At 52.4% G+C, this 21,031-nt stretch overlaps 1 protein-coding gene across 7 annotated transcripts in view; it reads right to left on the bottom strand.

Annotated features, from left to right (window-relative positions):
• LOC120391770 (excitatory amino acid transporter 1-like) overlaps nt 1-21,031 on the bottom strand; it is a 125,342-nt gene that overhangs the window by 2,912 nt on the left and 101,399 nt on the right. For 4 of the 7 annotated variants that reach the window (XR_005591475.1, XM_039515840.1, XM_039515841.1 and 1 more), the window contains exons 7-10: nt 18,453-18,686; nt 15,928-16,122; nt 13,611-13,745; nt 10,879-11,111 (exon numbers count right to left, since the gene is read on the bottom strand). Coding sequence is in view for 6 of the 7 variants with exons in the window: in XM_039515840.1 (XP_039371774.1) it covers nt 10,916-11,111; nt 13,611-13,745; nt 15,928-16,122; nt 18,453-18,686 (760 nt within the window). In the remaining variant the exon portion in view is untranslated. Of the gene's footprint in view, nt 1-9,832; nt 11,112-13,610; nt 13,746-15,927; nt 16,123-18,452; nt 18,687-21,031 lie in introns of those variants that run through there. The other 3 variants (XM_039515844.1, XM_039515838.1, XM_039515843.1) reach the window with 2 other exon arrangements.

Here is a 21,031-nt window from a genome sequence, read left to right as displayed (position 1 = left end):
CCGGGAGCCGCCCAAGGTAAGCCTGTGCCCCAATCTCCTGCTCCAGCCCTGAGCCCCCACATACCTGAAGCCCCTTCCTGCACCCAAACCCCTCATCCCTGGCCCCACCCCAGAGCCTGCACCCCCAGCTTAGAGCCCAGAACCCTTCCCACACCCCAACTCCCTACCCCAGCCGAGCCCCCCCCTGCACCCCAAACCCTTCATTCTGGCCCCACCCCGCAGCCCTCACCCCCACACCCCAACCCTCTGCCCCAGCCTGAGCCCCTCCCACACCTCAAACCCCTCATCCCCAGTTCTGTTGGGTCATGGGCATGAACAATTTTCTTCAACTGGGTCGCCAGAAAAAAAGTGAAAATCACAGACAACCCCCTGCACAAAGCAGGACCAACCCCAACTAAATCATCCCAGCCAGGGCTTTGTCAAGCCTGACCTTAAAAACCTCTAAGGAGTGTCATAACTATAAAGGGAAGGGTAATAACTCTCCTATATACAATTCTATAAAATCCCTCCTGGCCAGAGGCACCAAAATTCTTTTACCTGTAAAGGGTTAAGAAGCTCAGGTAAGAGAAAGTTACTCACCTTGCAGTAACTGAGGTTCTTCGAGATGTGTGTCCCTGTGGGTGCTCCACTGTAGGTGACGGTGCGTCCTGGCGCCGTTGATCGGAGATTTTCGGTAGCAGTGCCTGGTCAGGACATACGCACCCAGATGGTATCTCCCGTCTCGTTGGAATCTTCCTGAGCGCGTGCGTTCCGCACCCTCCTCAGTTCCTTCTCTACCGTGGAGAAATCATACTAATACTCCAAAGTAGAGGGGAGGAGGGTGGGGAGTGGAGCACCCACAGGGACACACATCTCGAAGAACCTCAGTTACTGCAAGGTGAGTAACTTTCTCTTCTTCTTCGAGTGCTATCCCTGTGGGTGCTCCACTGTAGGTGAATGTAAAGCAGTACCCACTATGGTTGGTGGGATTTTGGAGTTGTGTGAGGAACAAAGGTAGAAAGTACCATATGGCCGACTATGGTGTCTGCTATAGTATCCCATGTGACAGCTTAATGTTTGGCAAATGTGTGGTCAAATGTCCACATGACCACCTTGCATACGTCTGTAACAGGTACGCTGTGGAGGAAGGCAATGGATGTTGACATTGCTCTAGTAAAATGAGTCCGAACACCCTCTGGTGGTTGAATATTCTGAGTCTGATAGCAAGATCTGATGCAGGTGGAGATCCACTTAGAGAGTCTTTGCTTAGAGATAGCATCACCCTTTGATCTCTTGGTAGTAGAAACAAAAGCCTAGGGGATTCACAAAATGGTTTAGTTCTGTCAAGATAGAATGCACGAGCCCGTCGGACATCGAGGGTGTGTGATGCAGCTTCCTGTGGAGTCATGTGAGGGTTGGGATGGAATACATGTAAGTGTATTGACTGGTTAAGGTGGAAGGTAGACACCACCTTGGAGAGGAATTTGGGCCAGGTTTGTATGGTAAGCTTGTGTTTAGAGAAATGGTGTTGGGAGGGTAGGCCATCAGGGTGCTTATTTCACCAACCCTTCTTGTTGACGTTATAGCAACCAAGAAAGCCACTTTCCCGGACATGTGGAGCAGGGATGAAGTGGCCAGGGGCTCGAAAAGAGGTTTCCATAAGAGTGCAGAGAACTAGGTTGAGACTCCAGGAAGCTACTAGTGAATGAATATCAGGGTAGAGGTTTTGCAGGCCCGTGAGGAAGCGTTTCATGGTGGGGCATGTGAAAGTGAATAGCCGTCCAGAGTGTCATGGAAGGTGGTAAGGGCTGCGAGATGTACTGTGATAAAACTGAGTGAAAATGTGTCCTGTTTTAGTTTGAAAAGATGGTCTAAGATGTCAGGGAGGGTTGCAGTCTGGGGTATTAAGCATCTGTGGAAGCACCAGATGGAGAAGCATTTCCACTTTTGCAGGTAACTCTTAGGAGTGGAGTCCCTTCTATTGTGCAGGAGGACATGTCGGACCTGTTCTGAGCAGGCTACTTCGTGGGATTGAAACCTTGAAAGAACAACACCATCAGATGGAGTTTCCAGAACTGCAGATGAAGAAGAAGCTGACCGCAGTTCTGGGAGAAGAGATGTGGTCTGTCGGGGAGAGTACGGGGAGGATGGATGGACATGCGTAGCAGGTAAGGATACCATGTCTGCCTGGGCCAAGCTGGGGCAAAAAGTATGACCCGGGCCTTGTCCTCTGTGATGTTGTGTAGAACCCTGTGTATGAGTGGAATCAGTGGAAAAGCGTACATGAAGGAGTTGTTCCAAGGAATGAGGTGTGTTTCCGAGTCCTGTTCTGGAGCAAAATAGATGTCATTTGCAGTTTGAGGAGTGGCAAACAGGTCTATCAATGGAGTGCCCCAGTGGGAGGACAGCTGTTGGGGTATTGATGGATGTAATTCCCATTCGTGTTTCTCGGAGAACTGTCTGCTGAGTGTGTCGGCGATAGTGTTATGACACGTGGGCAGGTAGGAAGCGGTGACTTTATGTGATGGTGTATGCACCAATTCCATAGTTTAATGGCCGTTGTGCATAGGGAGTGAGATTGTGCTCCTCCCTGCCTGACAGCTCGAAGTTCTAGGAGATTGATGTGCGGACGCGTCTCTAATAGGGACCAGCGGCCCCGTGCCTTGTGGTTGCCTAAGTGCGCTCCGCAATCTATCTGGGAAGCGACCATGGTTAACATGAGTACTGGGGAGTGTGGATGGAAGGGAACGTCTGTGCATAGGTTCTCTGGTCTTGTCTACCAATGTAGGGAGGCCCATATGTTCGGTGGCGGAGTCAGTGTTATGCAGAAAACTATGCCTGCTGGGTTGGATGAATGTATATATGGAAATAGGCATCTTGCAGGGTGAGAGCTGTGAACCAGTCCCCTTGTGCAGTGTGGGTATTATTGTGCCCAATGTGACCATCTTGAATTTTTGCACCTGTACAAGCATGTTCAGTTGGCGTAGATCCAATGTAGGTCTCCACCCCCCGCCTTTCTTTTGGGAGTAGAATCCTTTCCCCGATGTTGCATCAGCACATGTTTGACTGCATCTAGGTGGAGAAGATGAGCCACCTCCACGCAGAGAAGGTGCTCGTGAGAGGGGTCCCTAAGAGGGACAGAGAAGGAGAAAGGATAGGCAGGGAAAATAGGAAAGGGATGGAGTAACCTGACTGAGCTATTTCCAGGTCCTGCGTGATCTGTTGCCAGACATGGTGGAAAGTCTGGAGGCGGTAGCTAAATGGGCAAATAGGCGGTAGAGTCAAGGGGTGGTTGCATGTACCCCCGACCAGCACTTCAAAATTGTTTGTTACCCAATGGTGGGAAGTAGTTGGTTGTGCCTGGGTTTGCCTGCATCTAAGAGGTCTGTTGCGGTTTTTACCAGTGTCATACGGTGTAGGCTGGGGTTGGTGATATTGTTCTGCGCTGGGCGTTTGGTAAGGTTGATACCCTTGTCTCCTGGGGCATGTAGTATTTATGTTGCGCTTTCTTGCATGTTGGTGAATGGAGACGGGATCTGCGAGAGAGTACCAGCTGGTTGTAAGAGAGCTTTCTCTATGGGTAGTGCTATCTTTGAAGGTGCAGAGGGTTGGAGGATTTTGAGAAGCCTATGTTGTGTCTCCTGGACTTCCTCCAAAGGGATGTCCTGAGTTTGTGGAATTGCATAAAGCCGTCCATGTTTTGTGGAGGTGGAGGCCTAAGGGCGACTTCTGCGGCTGATGGCGAGGCAGGAGCCAGTAAAACAGGGAAGAGGTCATAGCCCACGTCTTCAGGAGGGGGTTCAGGAGCTCTAGATGTTGATAGAGCTGGGGATATAGGCATAGGATGAGCTTGCGTCTGGTAGAAGGAGCGCAAGGAGAAGCAGTGGCAGGAGCCGACCACAGGTACCACTGAGGCCAGGGCATCAGGTAGGAAAAAAAATGGGTCCCGGCCACTGGGGGACAAAGTAGAGAAACTGAGGCTGATTCTTATGATGCCCCATGTCTTGGGGTATATATGGCTCTGGTGGGGGGCGAACCCAGGGGAGAACCCTGCCTGATGCTGTGTGCCGTTCTCACTATCAGTGAAAGTATCCAGGTCACGTGGGGAGAGCTGCTGTTCAAACAATGAGTGCTCCCTGTCCCGGAGCGGAGAGTCAGGCCTAGGGGCCACAGAGATATACTGCTGATGCAGGAATTGTTGCTGCTCCCTAGGCTGGTGTGCTGAAGACCATGAAGTCTGAGCGGCAGCCCGGAGTGATTTTAGTTTCACTTTGGCAGGAGCCGAGAGCTGTTTGTGAGAGCCTCGCAGAGGGTCTGAACCTGCTGGGGGTAGCAGGCAGGCTCGGTGCCAGAGGTGGAACTCATTGTTGGCACCGGGTCCATTGTCAGTGCTGGGGAAACCGGTGCCGAGAGCTTCCCGCTGCGGGAAGTCGGGTCCCTGCTTTAGAGCCCCATGAGAGTTGCTTGTACAGTGCAGAGGCGGTCAGAGTTGCCTGCTCTCCGGGCTGACAGCACCAAGGGTAAAGACTCTGCAGGAGATCAATTACCCTCTTGAGTATCTCTGAGAGGAGACATTAGGGCTTGCCGGGCTCCCAGTCGGTTCTGCCTTGGCAGGGGAGCGTGAGGGAGCGGGTTTACTGCCCTGCTCCATAGGCAGCTGCAGAGCTTCTTGCCTCTGCTCCAGAGAGGGTGAAGCCGGGCTCCCGGTCGTTTGGACCTGGCTGGGGAGCGTGAGGGAGTGGGTTTGCCATTATCTGTCTCCAGAGGCGGCTGCAGGGATTTCTGCATGAGAAGCCGTTTCAGTGGCAGGTTCCTGTCAGGACGAGCCCTGGTTTTGAGGCTCGTGCAGTGGACACACTTGACAGGGACATGTGTCTCGCCAAAGCACTTCACACAGCGCGAGTGCCCATTTGACATAGGCATAAAGTCCTGACAGGAAGCACATTCGTTGAATCCTGAAGCCCCTGGCATTATTGAACTAGTAATGCCAGGGGAGAGAGTCTCAGTGGGAGACAAACCTGAGGAATTTTTTTTTTTAAACTTAGTAACTATTCTAAAGGAAGGGAAACAACTAGGATATTACTAACTAACTATTTCTATGTAATTGTTTCATTCAAAAACCAGGGAAGAGGATCAGCACTGCTCCGAGTCCCGTCTTCGGCCGAGGGCGGTAGAGAAGGAACTGAGGAGGGTGCAGGACGCACGCGCTCAGGAAGATTCCAACGAGACGGGAGATACCAACTGAGTGCGTGCGTGCGTCCCGACCAGGCACTGCTACCGAAAATCTCCGATCAACGGCGCCGGGACGCATTGTCACCTACAGTGGAGCACCCACAGGGACAGCATTCGAAGAAGAACTTGGCTGACACCTGACCCAAAGGACTAATAAGGGGACAAGATACCTTCAAATCTTGGGCGGGGGGGAGGGGAGGGAAGGCTTTTGTTGGGACTAAGAGGGACCGGACATCAATCCATGTTCTCCAAATCTTTCTGCACAAGTCTCTCATATTTCAAACTTGTAAGTAACAGCCAGGCAAGGCGTGTTAGTTTTAGCTTTGTTTTCTCAACTTGTAAATGTTCCTTTGCTAGAGGGAGGTTTATCCCTGTTTTGCTGTAACTTTGAAACTAAGGCTAGAGGGGGTTCCTCTGGGCTCTTGGAATCTGATTACCCTGTAAAGTTATTTCCATCCTGATTTTACAGAGATGAACTTTACCTTTTCTTTTAATAAAATTCTTCTTTTAAGAACCTGATTGATTTTTCATTGTTTTAAGATTCAAGGGTTTTGGATCTGTGTTCACCAGGACTAATTGGTGAGGGTATACTCTCAAGCCTGCCCAGGAAAAGGGGTGTAAGGACTTTGGGGGGAGGAATTAGTCTCAAATCTGCCCAGGAAAGGGGGGGTTAGGGACTTGGGAAATATTTGGGGGAAGGCAGAGTTCCAAGTGGCTCTCCCCTAAGATTTGGAACACGCTTGGTGGTGGCAGCTTACAGTTAACCTAAGCTGGTAAATAAGCTTAAGGGGTCTTTCATGCAGGTCCCCACATCTGTACCCTAAAGTTCAGAGTGGGGAAGGAACCATGACTGATGGAGATTCCAATTCTGATAGGTGTCTGCCTTTCCATAGTTAAGGCTGCAGCTAAGTTTCTGTGTGAAGCTGAATTTTACTCCTCTCTAAAATGAGTGATTGTTACATAGCACTTTCTATCTGCACTTCTCAAGTGCTTTACCCAGGTGGGTCAGAATCAGAATAATTTTTCAGATGGGAAGACTGAGACAAAGGGGGAAGGTGATGTGTCCAAGGACACGCAGCAGGTCAGTTGCAGATCTAGTCTGGTACTCTGTCCCCTAGCCCACATGCACGATCAATCTACCCTCTGGGTGGGGACGTTATGAAGGGGATGTTACTGTAACTCCTACTTTCCTCACTCCCTGGGCTTGTCAGACTGTGACTTTGTTAGAGCCTGGGGTGTGTTACACTCTAGTTTCCTTAGCTTGGGTCTTTACTGTATTGAATGGCAGTTCCACTAGGAGATGGCTCAGCTAGGGGTGTTCATGCCACCACACTGTGTAAATAGTAAACGTGTGTAATGCACCGGATTCTCGGACAGAGTATTTCTGAGCTCTCCTTATTTAGGCACTGATTTAAAAGATGGAGTAGAAGCCCTACAGCCTGCATTGTGCCAGTCTATCACTCCAGCAGGACATGAATCAAGTTACTGGCAAGGGAGCAGCATCCCGCTTTCAAATGATAGAATTGTGCAGATATTTCACTTACAAAAATAAATCAGAAAAATAAGACCCAACTGTCTGAAGCTGTCAATGCTTCCAAGCCTTGTCCAAGGTGCTGACTGCCCAGCTCCCATGAAAGGCAGTGTGCTGGCTCTGCAGACCAGGGGGCTACAAATCTTGTCAGCCCTCTCCTCACCACACATCCCCTTACTCCTGGCCAGGTAAGGGGAAAGACCCTCAACCAGAAGTGGCCAGGCTTTGTTTAGGAGGGGGAGCTACATGGCAGCAGGGAGCTGGAGAGAAGCCCAAGGAACTGTGGAGAGCCGCGCGTGGAACAGGCTGTAACTGCCGGACGACACAGGTGGGTGCAGGTCTGTGTGGGACGTATGTGGGTGCGGCAGTGGCTGGGCAGGGAGCCAGTGTAGAGAGGCCTCAATGAGAGACACTAACAGCCTGGCCTGGAAACCTGCAAGCTCCAGTTTGCTGGAGTAGAGACTGGACTGGAGAGGGCACCCTAAGCAGTGGGCTAGAAGAGCCCTGGCTCTGGACTGGACTGGCCAGAGACCCCAACAGGAACCTCTATTACATACCTTGAACTGTAACTGCTTAAGCCTCTGTACCTAGGGTATCTGCATCCCTAGTAAAACTACCCCTTCACTCAGCCATGTGTCTGAGTGGTTATTGGGACCCACAGTCTGGAAGCAGGGCCTGCAGCTGACCCAGTCTCCGGCAACCTCATGAGTGCAGCTGGCCTGTAGTAGGCTGCCTGTCTGTCTACGCCGCTGGATTGGTGGGAGAAGTCAGTAGACTGGCTCTTATGCCCAGCAGAAGCAGCAGCAGTTCAGCAGCTACTCAAAGCATTCGCCTACAGCTGCAATAGCTCTTGTGCCTGCTATTCCCAGCCTTGTCTCGCTCCAGGTACTGCAGCTCTGACCGTGGGCTGCGATTCCTCCCTACCAACCACTAGGCCCTAATCCTGCTCCCATCACTAAGCCCAACCGCCCATGTTCTGGTCACTGACAGCCCAATATAAACAATAGGAGAATTAGAGCTGAGGCAGAGAGTGCAGAACCTACAATGGCCAATATCTCTCTAACAGAGCTAGCCAGAGTCCTACAGACGGTGCCGGCTCAGGGTGCTGCTCTGCAGGCGCAGAATGCAGTCCTTCAAGCCCAAGCCACGCTGCCTTCAGCTCTGACACCTGTTCCCTGTGAGTCTAAGCTCCCCCATCTGATAAATTAAATGGCCATCACAATAAATTTCATGGGTTCCTTAATCAATGTTGGCTCCTATTTCTGATACGCTCAGAGATAGGGGTTGGACTAGGTGACCTCCTGAGGTCTCTTCCAACCCTATGATTCTATATACCCCACTGACCAACCTGGAGTGGGACAGATTATCAGTCTGTTTATTGGGGAGGCCCTAGCTTGGCATGTCCAATCCTGAAGCCATTCTGGGACAATGTAAGGACTTCATTCAAGCTATGGTGGTGATCTTCGAGTGTGCAGCTGAAGCTGCACTTCAGGTGTTAGCAGGAATGCTAGAGTGCCAATACTTGGCAGCAAACACTGAGTGGAATGAGGCTGACCAGAATTATCATTTCCAGCCTGGCCTAAAACAATGCTATTAAAGACGATCTGGCATGGGTGGGATCACTGTCCCACCCAGATGGGTTAGTCAACCTATGCATCAAGATCAACAGACTGCCTGACCAAATTCTGCCAAGAAAAAATATAGTCCTCTCAGCGTCCACCAGCCCTGCTGGCTCCAGCCCCCCTCTCCAGTCCTTTCTCCAGTGCCCAAATCCATGCAAATTGATCAGGTCTGGCCCTGCCTCTCCAGTGTGGAGAACAACTGAGTTCCATAAAGACACAGTGGAATTCTTGGGATATATCGTCTTGCACGAGAGACTCACCATGGACCCATGTCAGGTGGCAGCAATAGCCAACTGGGCTGTGCCTAAGCAGGTAGCAGGATGCTGCAATTCCTCGGGTTCGCCAGTTTCTACAGGCAATTTATTAAAGGATTCTCTAGCCTGGCGGCATGATTAATGATGCTCATGTAAAAGGGAGCCCTGGTTTGCCTGGTGCAGAGGCTCAGTCGGCCTTTGATCCACAGAAGTTCCCCTCAGCACTCATCCTGATTCACCCAGATTCCATTAAACCATTTACAATCGAGGCCCACACCTCAGACTTTGCCATAGGTCAACATGCCCCCCACCTCTATTCCACCCTTGTGCCTTTTATTCTCAGAAGCTAACCCTGGCAGAAAAAAGCTATGATAGTCAGGACAAGGAGCAACTGGCTATCAAGGCAACTTTCAAGGAGTGGCATGACCTCCTAGAAGGAGCCTGATTTCCCATCCAAGTCCTGATGGGCCACAAGAACCCGGAGTACCTACAGACTGCTAGATGCTTTAACCAATGTCAATCAATTCTTTGTCTGTGTTCGTGTGCCCACCTCTAGCAGCTTTTCAGATGAACAGAAGTCATTCAACCCCTTCCTGGTTCTGCCAGCCTGGCCCATATTCACAGGTAATGATATTTTGTCCCAAACTAAAGCAGGGCCACCCAGAGGATTCCGGGGGCCTGGAGTCTTCGATGGTGGGGGGCCCCCGCTTCGGCAGTAATTCGGTGGCAGGGGGTCCTTCCGCTCCGGGACCCTCTGCCGTACTGCCCCAAAGACCCGCGGCGGGGGCCTCCCACCGCCGAATTACCGCCAAAGTGGGACCCACCGCCAAAGTGCAGCCGGGTCTTCGGCGGTAATTTGGCAGTGGGGCGCCCCCACCACGGGTGTTCGGGGCACTTCAGCGGCAGGTCCTGGAATGGAAGGACCCCCGCCGCCGAACTACCGCCGAAGACCCAGCTGCACTGCGGCGGCGGGTCCCGCTTCGGTGGTAATTCAGCGGCGGGGGGTCCTTCTGCCCCGGAGTGGAAGGACCCCCCCACCAGCGAAGACCAGGAGCGGAAGAGGCTCCGGGGGCCTGGGCCCGTAAGAGTTTTCCGGGGGCCCCAGAGTGAATGAAGGACGCCGCTCCAGGGGCCCCGAAAAACTCTCGTGGGGGCCCCTGAGGGCCCGGGGCAAATTGCCCCACTTGCCCCCCTGGGCGGCCCTGAACTAAAGAGTAAAAGAAAAGTCAGAATGTCCATACTGTCCACAGTCTCCCAGCCCCGTGAAAGCCATGCAGCCCCAAGAGCTGCCTGTAACAAAGTAGCCAGGATACTGCATGAGACAGGCCCTCAGGAACCCCAGGCTGCTGTGATGTCACTGCTGCTATTCTGATATAAATATAGTTGCCACTTGAGAAGTTGGGGAGTTCTTCTGGGGGCTCCTCACTGATTCCTTGTGTGCCCCTTGCTAACATAAACCGGGTTCCCAGTGGTGATCCTCAGACCCGTGGAGCCTGACCAGCTCTTTGACTCTGCATCTCTGCAAGAGGACAAGCCATTAACAATTTTGTGACAATGCTTCTATGCAGCCACAGTGACAATCAAATCACTAATCTAGCTCCAGTTATTGGTTGGGTAGTGCTTTAGCTGAGAACCAGGGGAGTTGCTAGGCCAACTCTACCTTTGATTGTAACATACTCAGGTCCGATTCCTGGATCACACTAGAAACTAGAAAGCCAGGACTTCACAAGAAAAATGCTGCTGTATAGTGACAGGGACGTACCATGGAAGCAACCAGATCCTAGTTGGTTACTGCAAAATACCAACTAATTCTGGGAGCCAGTTGCTGCCTATTGTCTTGGTTCTTAACCCTTCACATGCCAAGCGTACAAAGAAAGGCAGATAAAAATGTGAAGAAAGACACTAATGAAACAAATGGTGCCTCAGACAATGTCTAGAAATGGGAGACAGAGGCTGCTCCAGCTTTCTGCCTCAACGTGCAGAGGAGAAACAGTTACTAATCTAAATACTATCATCCTCCCACTCCTAGTCTAATCCAGGGTGGGGCCACAAAGCCAGGATCTCTCAGTCCTGCTTCTCTAATAGGAGGGTCACAATGAACATCCAACTCTCTAGGTGAGGAAAGGGTTAAGTCTTTGTTTTCTCTGTAGCTTAGGTTTAAAAGAGGCTGCGTGGGGAAATGGAGGGGGGAGTAGAGTTTGCTTCTGCTTGGCTCTTTCTCCATCCCCCACTGCTGAGAGGTTTGTCTTCCAGTCCTGACCTTTTTAAAGGCTCAATCTGAACCCTGCTCCCTGGCGTCACATGATTGTCTCGCTGCTGCGGTGCTTGTGGGTGTTCGCCTGGTAGATCAGGTGGTAGGGCTTCTCATTCTCCTCAATCACAGAATTCCCAAGCTCACTGTCCTGTGCATCCAGCTCATGCCGAGACAGATGCTCCACAATCCCGGCTCCCAGGGAGTCCCCTAGCACATTGGTGGTGGTTCTCAGACGGTCCCTGGAAAACAGCAGAGAAGAGTGACCAGGAGAAAAAGGATGAGTCTTTCAGGGAAATGTCATCACTGTTTGGTACCAGAGCAGGCTGAAAAATCTCTGAATTTCAACAAAAAAAGGGACACATTTTCCACAAACATTTTCAGGGAAATGTTCCCCTTTTTTCAAGCAGCTCTAGTGCCTGGTGCTTTAGACAAAGGATCAAAAAGAATTTTGTGCTGAAAATCTTTCTAAGGCAGATCTAGGCAACTGCGGAATGGCCCCCTTGACCTGGGATACCTGAAGTTCAGTTTGACTCAGAGAAGTGATTTTAAACGGATTCCTTCTTATTCAACTGATCTGCTCCCTCCTCTCACTTACGCCCGACACTTCCCTGGAATGTCAATAGGACCAGTATAGTTCCGCTGGTTTCAAAGGAATTGCTCTCGGTTTACAACTGGTGAGAGACGAAAATCAGGCTCTGTGTATCGCTCTCAGTTTTGCTGCCTTTAGTGTCTCAAATAATTTTTTTTCATTTGGCAGAGCCAGCTGGGCTGAGACAGAGTGAACTCTACTCTGGCATTGACAGGACTTCCCATCACTTCACACTTGTGCAATCCCGCTCCCAGCTCTGGGGCTGCACAGCTCTCCTGGAGGGGTAATTTGGCCTGCAGAACCTTTTCTACTGGTGATGGTGCATCGGAGCCTGACTCGCAGGGCCCAGGGCTGGCAACTGGCTTTGGATTTGGACTCACTGAAAGACAAACAAGGACACTCCCTTGCCAAGCTGTTTCTGAGCAGAACTGTGCTTTAAAACGAGCCTCAGCAAAACCAACCAACCAAACTGCCCCCACCAAGAGTTTGACATAATCTGATTAAAAATAATTTCCCACCAAATTGCTCTGGTTTCTTTGCTGGTCGCTGTTATGTCATCATTCTACTACTTATTTACACACACACAAAAAGGTCATTGTGAAATAGTCAAGGTGGCCACACACAAAACACACCTGACACAAAACCACGGAGTGAGGAATGAAGCCACTGACTGGTACACTCCCTCCACACCCACTGGCACACATATGACTGCCACATCTACCCCAGAATCTTAATGCTGCCCACAGGGACAGCAGCCGCCTACCCCACGTGCACTGTTGCCAGTAGGACCTGTTTCTTCACCTTGAGCTTCCACAGCTCACCAGAGTATACGAAGGTTTACTCCTCCAGTTCGGTTGACTGTGGGAGGCACATCTAGGCAGAAGTCATTTGTCCTTGAACTTGCTCTGCTCACTTGTAATTCTTATGACCCCAAACAAACCCCCTTCTTGGCCTCTGTGTTGGTGACGATCAGATTGTCCCTGCTAATGTTGGTGGGTACCTGTGTGTGCTCTACGATTACACATTATATATAATGCCCAGCTATCCTAGCATCAGTTCGGGAATGAAAGGGATGAAAACTGATTCTTGACAAGCAGAGGCCCAACTGGTGGATCAAGCCTGTGTCATGTTCTGACTTGACTACACTTTGCTATGGAGACGACACTCTGTATGTTACACATGTTGAAAAATGTGGGGGTAGAAGGCTGGAATCCTTTTGGGGACATTTAAGGCTGCGCCATGTGGCGTATGGTAATTGTGGTAGTGAAAAGGTGTGTGTCTGTGGATGGAGTAGAGGGCACATACTGCTAGGTGCTTTAACTTTTCAGTTCCTTGCCTTTGTGGTTTATCAGGTAACTTGCATGTGTGGCAGCTGGAACAGCTTCCCAACAGAGGGGTTTGTGTGCAAATTGCCTCGGATTTGGAATGTTTAAGCACCTGCATGACATGAGTGGGCCTAGCATTGTGTGAGGGCAGGGGTTTAGAGGGGACAGGGAGGGGTGCTGGGAGCCTACTCTGCTCCGTAACCTGGCTGCTCTGAGCATAGTCACTGGTGCCTGGAGTCTCTGGGATATGTGCTGAGGAGCCCTGGCTGGACCTCACATGTACAGGAGTAGATTGCAAGCCTAGTGATACAAGGTGGTCCTAGAGACTTCACTGTGCTGCTCGGAACAAGAATCATAGAATCTCAGGGTTGGAAGGGACCTCAGGAGGTATCTAGTCCAACCCCCTGCTCAAAGCAGGACCAAACCCAACTAAATCATCCCAGCCAGGGCTTGATCAAGCCTGGCCTTAAAAACCTCTAAGGAAGGAGATTCCACCACCCTCCCTAGGGAACCCATTCCAGTTCTTCACCACCCTACTAGTGAAAAAGGTTTTCCTAATGTCCAACCTAAACCTCCCCCTCTGCAACTTGAGACCATTACTCCTTGTTCTGTCATCTTCTACCACTGAGAACAGTCTAGATCCATCCTCTTTGGAACCCCCTTTCAGGTAGTTGAAAGCAGCTATCAAATCCCCCCTCATTCTTTTCTTCTGCAGGCTAAACAATCTCAGTTCCCAAGGGCTGAGTACAGCAAACTCCCATGCGCAGCAGGGAGGAACCGGCTCTGCAGCTGGAGCAGTGCTTGCCACTGTGCAGGGAACTTACAGAAACCAGTCCACCGCAATGATTAGTGTGATGTCCTCGGTTGGCAGCCCCACCGATGTCAGCACAATCATCATGGTCACCAGGCCTGCCTGGGGGATGCCTGCCGCTCCAATGCTGGCTGCAGTGGCAGTGATGCTGGGGAGGACAGGAAAGCACAGTGATCAACAGGAGAAAGAAAGGTGTAGGCCATGCCCTGCAAAGGGGCAGGTGTGCATTTAATCAGTGCCCACTTCTGCTCCCACTGAAGCCACCGAGATCTTTGTCTGTGGCATCAATGGAGCAGGTTCAAGCCCCAGATTTGGTTCCACACTTATTTTTCTTTTATTCTATTTTTTAATTGCACACACACAAAAAAACTATATTAAAATGTTAAGGTTGCAAAGTCACACACTGCAAAGGTAGGAAATGGCAGATCTTTGGTGGCCTGTGCAAGCCTAGCGCTGCCCCCTTGTGTCTAGGCATTATGGTACATTCCTTAATTCCATAACCACATAGTATGTTTCCACAGGATTGCACCTCATTCAGTGCATAGGATGGACAATGCTCAGTGAAGGAGGCAGCTTGTTCAGTATTCCTCAGTCAGTGTGTAGTCCCTGCCTTATTTACTGCCACCATCCAAACCCTGCACTGCATGTGTGGTGAGGAGTCTGTAAGTACTTCTATGGGAAGAAAATATATAATACTAGAGGGTTCTTCAACCTAGTGGACAAAGGTAGAAAAAAATCCAATGGCTGGAAGTTGCAGCTAGATACATTCAAACTGGAAATAAGGAACAATTTTTAATAATGAGAACAACTTACCAAGGAACATAGTGGATTAGCTGTTACTTGCAGTCTTTAATCAAGATTGGACATCTTTCTAAATTAAAAGATCTGCTCTAGTTCTCCCAGAAGCTATGGCTAGAGTTACGGAGGAGGTCAGAACTGACGATCAAACTGGACCCCTCTGACCTTATGTCCACGAATCAGTCAGAGTAAAGAGCTCTCTGCTATCAGAAATCTTCTCACCGGGTAGGAACATATAGACTGTGATCAAGTCACCTCGATAGGCTAAATATATTGAGCTTCTTTATGCTCTCACTGCAAAGTAGGTTCTCCAGACCTTGAATCATTCTTGTAACTCTGCTCTGAGCCCTCGCCAATTTTTCAACATCCTTTTTGAGGCATGGAGGCCAGAACTGGACACAGTATCCAGTAAAGGTTTCGTTGAGAACATAAGAACGGCCATACTGGGTCAGACCAAAAGTAGGGTGGATGACGCACAAGCCTGCCCAGCCCCAGAGTGCCATAAAGGCAGGTGGGCAGCCCCCCAGCCCTGGCTGGAGCACAGGGGGACTAGAGGAGCCGCACACTGCGCGGCAGTGAACAGGAGGGGAGAGGGCCTGGGCAGGGCGGAGCGTCGGCAGGTCCACGCCTGGCAGTTTGGGGAAGCACAGCCTCCCCAGCCTATGGGATTCATGGGCTGGATGAAATTAAGCAACGGGCCGGATCTGGCCCACAGGCCATAGGTTCCCCACCCCTGTTCTATGGCATGGGGCAACCACATGGTACAGAGTTCAAACTCCACAAAGTGCAGGACTGCTCAGATCCTGGTGCTATTTCATCCCTTTCTACAAACAAGAGCCATAGCACAATCCAGCCCTGGATTGGGGTAAAGAACCCTCCTGCAAACTTTGAGAGAGGCAGGAGTTCTCCTATGCGCCGATCTAGTCCAGCGCCGGTTCACAGAGCCAGTGTCACCCAAAGAGGCAGATAGTGCGAGTAATAAATTCAGTGTATCACAAAGGTGCTCAAATCCCATCAGCCGCAGTTTCAACAGCTCTCTGGCCTCAATCACCAAGCAGGTGCCTGCCATCCCCATGGGCAGTGACTGGTCAGGCATGCAGCACAGTGCACACTTGCAGTGGCCATGAACCTAGGCTGCTTCCTGCATCCATACTCTGGTCTACTGTGTCCCAGCAGCAGCATGTGCCCTCCCCTCAACTCACCCATTTCAAAGGGAGATTTCAGGGCTCTGAGGGATGGGACAGCAAGCTCCTCCCCTCTGCTCATCTCCAGACAATCAGGGCACCTCACTACTATAGGGACTGCATTAGGAACATGGTGGAGATGGACAGAATGGAGAAAGGGATGAGGTGGGTGGGGTCTCTGTGGTGGGGCCCTCTCTAGGCTGAATTTGTTGTTTCCCCCTCATCTCAGTCCCTTTTGGAAGCAGAACAGGTGCCTGATCCCTTTGGGGTCAGCCGTCAAGCCCTGCCCCTGGGAGTCCCCCAATGCCAGACTCCCTCTCAGCAGCACAGGTTCTCGGGTCCAGTCACCTGATTGTGATGATTTGCCCGAAGTCAAGCTCGTAGTTGTTGACTTGTGCGATGAAGATGGCTGCCAGGGCCTCATATAGAGCTGTGCCATCCATGTTAATGGTCGCGCCTACGGGCAGAACGAACCTGGTGATGCGTCTGTCCACCCCGTTGTTTTCTTCCAAGCACCTGAATGTAATGGGTAGCGTGGCCGAGCTGAAAGGAAACCCCAAACACCATGAAAGAGCCACACCCAACCTCTGCACTAGGGAGTGGGCCCTGGCCGGAGGCGCCCCACTCCCTCAGCAATAGGCCCTGAAGGCTACTGGAGCCTATGCTGGGGGAAGGACCAAGGGCTTGGCCCCTGGCATGGTGCCTCCAAGAACCTCTGTATTGTAGAGTGAGGCACAAAAGTGGAAAGGGACTTGCCCAAGGTGAGTTAAACTCAGAGCCAAGAGCAGAACCCAGATTTCTTGACTCCCAGAGCTCTAACCACTAAACCATGCTGCCTTCCTCTAGGAAATAGCAAAAGCCATGCACTCCAGCATGCTCGGCCCTTCCCTGGTTTGTTATTATCCCACAGCCCTGCTTTCTTGCCCTGTAAGGTGTAGAGGGGGAGGTCAGAAGTGGCTGCTGGGATGGGGTGCAGGCTGAGTGGGTCTCTTGATGGTATAGTGCACTTTGCAGCTGCCTGAGAGTGTCAGGACTCCCAGCTCTGCTGCTGGCTGGGAGTGACGGTGTCAGGCCAGGAGAGGGCCTAGCAGCGGGTTCCACCGAAAGCTGTTTGTTCTGCAGGAGGGTGGCCCATCCTGAGCGTCTTTGCACCAGTCTTAGACAAGGGTCTTGAGGACCTTCTCCCCAATCACTGAGAAAGACTAGACAGCCTTGTCTGAGTGTATATATGTGAGGGTGTGAGAGCACATGTGAGAGCGTGTGAGTGTGTGTATGAGAGCATGTGTGAGTGCACGAGTGTGTGTGTGAATGTATGTGAGTGTGTATGCATGAGAACATATGCGAGTGTGAGAACATGTGTGAGTGCATGTGTGAGAGCACGTGTGAGTGTGCATGTGTGTGTGTGAGCGTGTGTGTGTTTGTGAGAGCATGTGTGAGTGCGTGTGAGAGTATGTATGAGTGTGAGTGCATGCATGTGAGCATGTGTGTGAAAGCGTGAGTGTGCATGTGAGTGCACGTGTGAGTGCGTGAAAGCGAGTGAGAGTGCGTGAGCATGTATGTGAAAGCATGTGCATGAGAGCATGTACGTGAGGGTGTGTGTATGTGAGCGTGTGTGTGTTACTGCGTGTCTGTGTGTGTGAGAGCACATGTAAGTGTGTGCATGAGTGGCACGCTGAGCAGTCTCCCCCAGGCCAGGCCAGTGCTATGTGAGTTTGGGCCCAGAGCTCAGGTGTGCAGTCCGGGGCCAGCAGCTAAGTCGCCACCACTCTCCTTCCCAGACAGGTACGTAAGCCCCCTTAGAGGGCTGGGACATTCACTAATGCACATAGATGGAGGCAGCCTGCCCTCCTGATCACAGCCCCAATCCAAGGCCCAGGGAAGGCCATGGGACTTTGCTGGGCTTGGGCTTGGGTTCTAGGGCAAGAAGCTGGGACTCCCACACCATGGCCTGGTGGTGGCAAGAGTTCAGCACCCACTGAAAATAACGAGAGCTTCTGAGCATGTGTCCCATGAGGTCTAATTAGCTCCCCCGCCCTCCCTCACGGGTAGGGTTGCCAACTTTCTAATTGCACAAAACCGAACACTCTTGCTATGCGCCTGCCCCGCCCCTCCCCCGAGGGCCTGCCCATTCTGAGGCACTGCCCCCCACTCAATCCAGCCCCCCTTCCTCCATTGCTCACTCTCCCTCACCCTCACTCACTTTCACTGGGCTGGGGCAAGGAGTTGGACTGTGGGAGGAGGTATGGGCTCTGGGCTGGGGGTGTGGGCTCAGGGTGTGGGAGGGGGCTCTGGGCTGGGTAGGGGTGCAGGAGGGGGTGTGGGGTGCAGACTCCAGGAGGGAGGGTGTGGGAGAGGGTTCCGAGCTGGGGCAGAGGGTTCGGGCTCCAGCTGGGCAGCACTTACCTCAGATGGCTCCCAGTCAGTGGCGCAGTGGGGCTAAGGCAGGCTCCCTGCCTGCCATGGCTCCATGCTGCTCCCAGAAGCGGCCAGCATATCTGGCCCCTACGCGGAAGTGAAGCCAGGCGGCTCTGCACAGTATGCGCTGCCCGCATCCACAGGCGCCGCCCCTGCAGCTCCCATTGGTGTGGTTCCTGGCCAACAGGAGCTGCGGAGCTGGTGCTCGGGGCAAGGGCAGTGCACCCTGCGCCTAGGGGGTGCAGGGACATGCCAGCTGCTTCTGGGAGCTGCGCGGAGCCTGCCTTAGCCCCGCTGTGCCATCGACCGGATTTTTAACAGCCCAGGCTGCAATGCTGACCGGAGCCACCAGGGTCCCTTTTCAACCAGGAATTCCGGTTGAAAACTGGATGCCTGGCAACCCTACCCACGGGCTGCAGTGCCCCTGCCCAGCGCAGTCTGCCTGGGAAGCAGCATACCTTGAGGAGGTGCCCAGTGCTGTGATGAGCGCCTGCAGAAGACCTGCGATGAACACCCATGGGTTCTTGTGGGTGACGATGAAGTACAGCAGCGGCAGGACACACAGGGAGTGTATGAGCAGCCCCACGATGACGGTGAGCGTGTACATTCCCAGCTGGCCCCCCATCACTGCTAAGTCGTCCATCTCCAGAATCTTGCCAGCGATTAAGAACAGGATCCCGACTGGGGCATACCTGTCACAGGACACAGGGACGAGGGCTTAGAACTCCAGACTCGCACATAATTCCTTCGGCTTCCCCGCACTGGACAGAGTCACAGGAGGTTGGGGCACCCAAAGACACAGGCCACTCACGGAGTTGCCAGATAGGGCTATGGCTGCCCCCTCCTGGAAGCTGCAGGGAGAGCAGAGAGTTGCCTGTGGATTCAAATGACCAAGCAATGTCTGTCTGTCTGTCATTGGCCTCAGTTCCCTGCAGACTCCTCAGGTTGGGGCACTGGGTGGGATTGCTGCTCCACTGAAATCCACCCCTCCCTGATGGCATGGGCCTCTGTATGACAGGCTCCCCAAATCCTTTTCTGTCCCCTCCCAGCCAGACCCCTCCACCCTGAAAGTAGCATTAACTCAGGGCGAGGTGCAGGCAGGCACATCATGGAAACACTGGCTACGCAGATATTTTAATGTAAACACTTCTTGAAATATCAGTGGGACTCAGAGGAGCAAATGTTGCTAGCGATGCTGAACTTGGGTCCAAGCAGAGAAGTAAAAGGAGGGAATGGTCAGGAAACTTTTTGTCTGCATTATGTTTGCATCACCCCTTACATCCTCTCCTGTGTCGGGACCTGCCCTCTCTGCTCCTCCATTCCCATCTCACCCCACAGTGCTTCCTAGCTAGGGCTCCCAGCCCCGATCCCATGCCGCGAGCACAGAGCTCCCAGGTCTCATCCCATCCTGACAGCGCAGGGCTCCCATCTTATGAGTGCAGGTCTCCTGGCTCCCATCCCATCCCGCGAGTGCTGGGCTCCCGGATCCAATCCTGTGAGCGCAGGGTTCCCAGCCCCAATCCCATCCCATGAGCGCAGGGCTCCTGGTTCCCATTCCATCCCACAAGCGCAGGGCTCTCGGCTCCCGTCCTGTGAGCACAGGGTGCCCAGCTCCCATCCCATGGGCACAGGGCTCCCGGCTCCGATCCCATCCCACGAACGCAGGTCTCCCGGTTCCCATCCCATCCTATGGGAGCAGGATTCCTGAGTCCCATCTGAACCCTTGAGCACGGGGCTCCTGGCTCCCATCCCGCGGGCGCAGGGATCCTGGTTCCCATCCCATCCCGTGGGTGCAGGATTCCTGACTCCCATCTGAACCCTTGAGCACGGGGCTCCTGGCTCCCATCCCACGGGTGCAGGGATCCTGGTCTTCATCCCATCCCGTGGGTGCAGGATTCCTGACTCCCATCTGAACCCTTGAGCACGGGGCTCCTGGCTCCCATCCCGCGGGCGCAGGGATCCTGGTTCCCATCCCATCCCGTGGGTGCAGGATTCCTGACTCCCATCTGAACCCTTGAGCGCGGGGCTCACGGCTCCCATCCCACGGGTGCAGGGCTCCCGGCTCTGATGCATCCTGTGAATGCAGGACTGCCTGCCAGCGGGAGGCGCCCTAGTCCTGAGATGGAGGCGATCACAGGAAGGTGAAGTTAGGGAAAGATATTAGACAAAAGAGAACCATGGCTCCATGGACACACCCTTCAGGTTCTCAGGGTCCCTCTCAGGACTCCTGGCTCCCCCTCAGAGTTCAGACTGTGGCTTTGAGGCTTACACTTATGGCTCACACTCATGGCTCAGGGCTCACCCCAGGGACTCCCATTCAAGCGTTCACATTCAAGAGGCTCAGGGCTAACACTCAGCCATGTGGGAAGTTTGTAAAAGTTCAGGCATCTTGCTTTCCTCTGCCTCTCCTGGCGTCAGCGTGAAAGCATATTCCCAGCAAGAGGCAGCAGTTAGGACTCCCTGGAGGAAGCCTGTCCTTGGGAGATTTTGACCTGATTTGGATAATGTGCCATAGTTTTAGGGACTTGTCTGCCCCAATGCCCCTTGGCAGCTCCCTTCGCCATAGCTCTCCCTGACTCACCCTGGCCCTTGCAACTCAGGTTGCAGTCATTGAATGTGCCCTTTCATTCAGCTGGGCATGCATGAAAGCTAAGCATTTCAAAGCCAAATTACTTTGATGTCAGTGATCAGAGGAGGGAGTTATTGGTTCTAGCCCTGCATGAGCCAGGAACAGGAAGAACGGGCTCCTCACAAGTTCCATGCACTAGCTTGACTCAGTGTGTTCCTGTTTAAGGAGGTGGCTCAATGTTGCAGGTGCTGCAAGGAGCTTTCCCTTCTGAATCACTATGATGGTCCCAATGCAGTGGACAAGTGGCCATTTCCCAACAAACACCATCACACAAAATAGTCTCAGCAGAGAGACCAGGCCTGCCAGTCCAGCACATTCCATTAATCCATGGGAAAGGGAAAACCCCACAACCCACCTGTGAAAGGAAACACTGTGCTCTTAATGCTTCCATGCAAAGCCGTCACAGCA

This window comes from Mauremys reevesii, linkage group 26, assembly GCF_016161935.1.
Source record: "Mauremys reevesii isolate NIE-2019 linkage group 26, ASM1616193v1, whole genome shotgun sequence".
Classification (NCBI taxonomy): Eukaryota; Metazoa; Chordata; order Testudines; family Geoemydidae; genus Mauremys; species Mauremys reevesii.
This window is presented reverse-complemented; position numbering and strand designations above follow the sequence as displayed.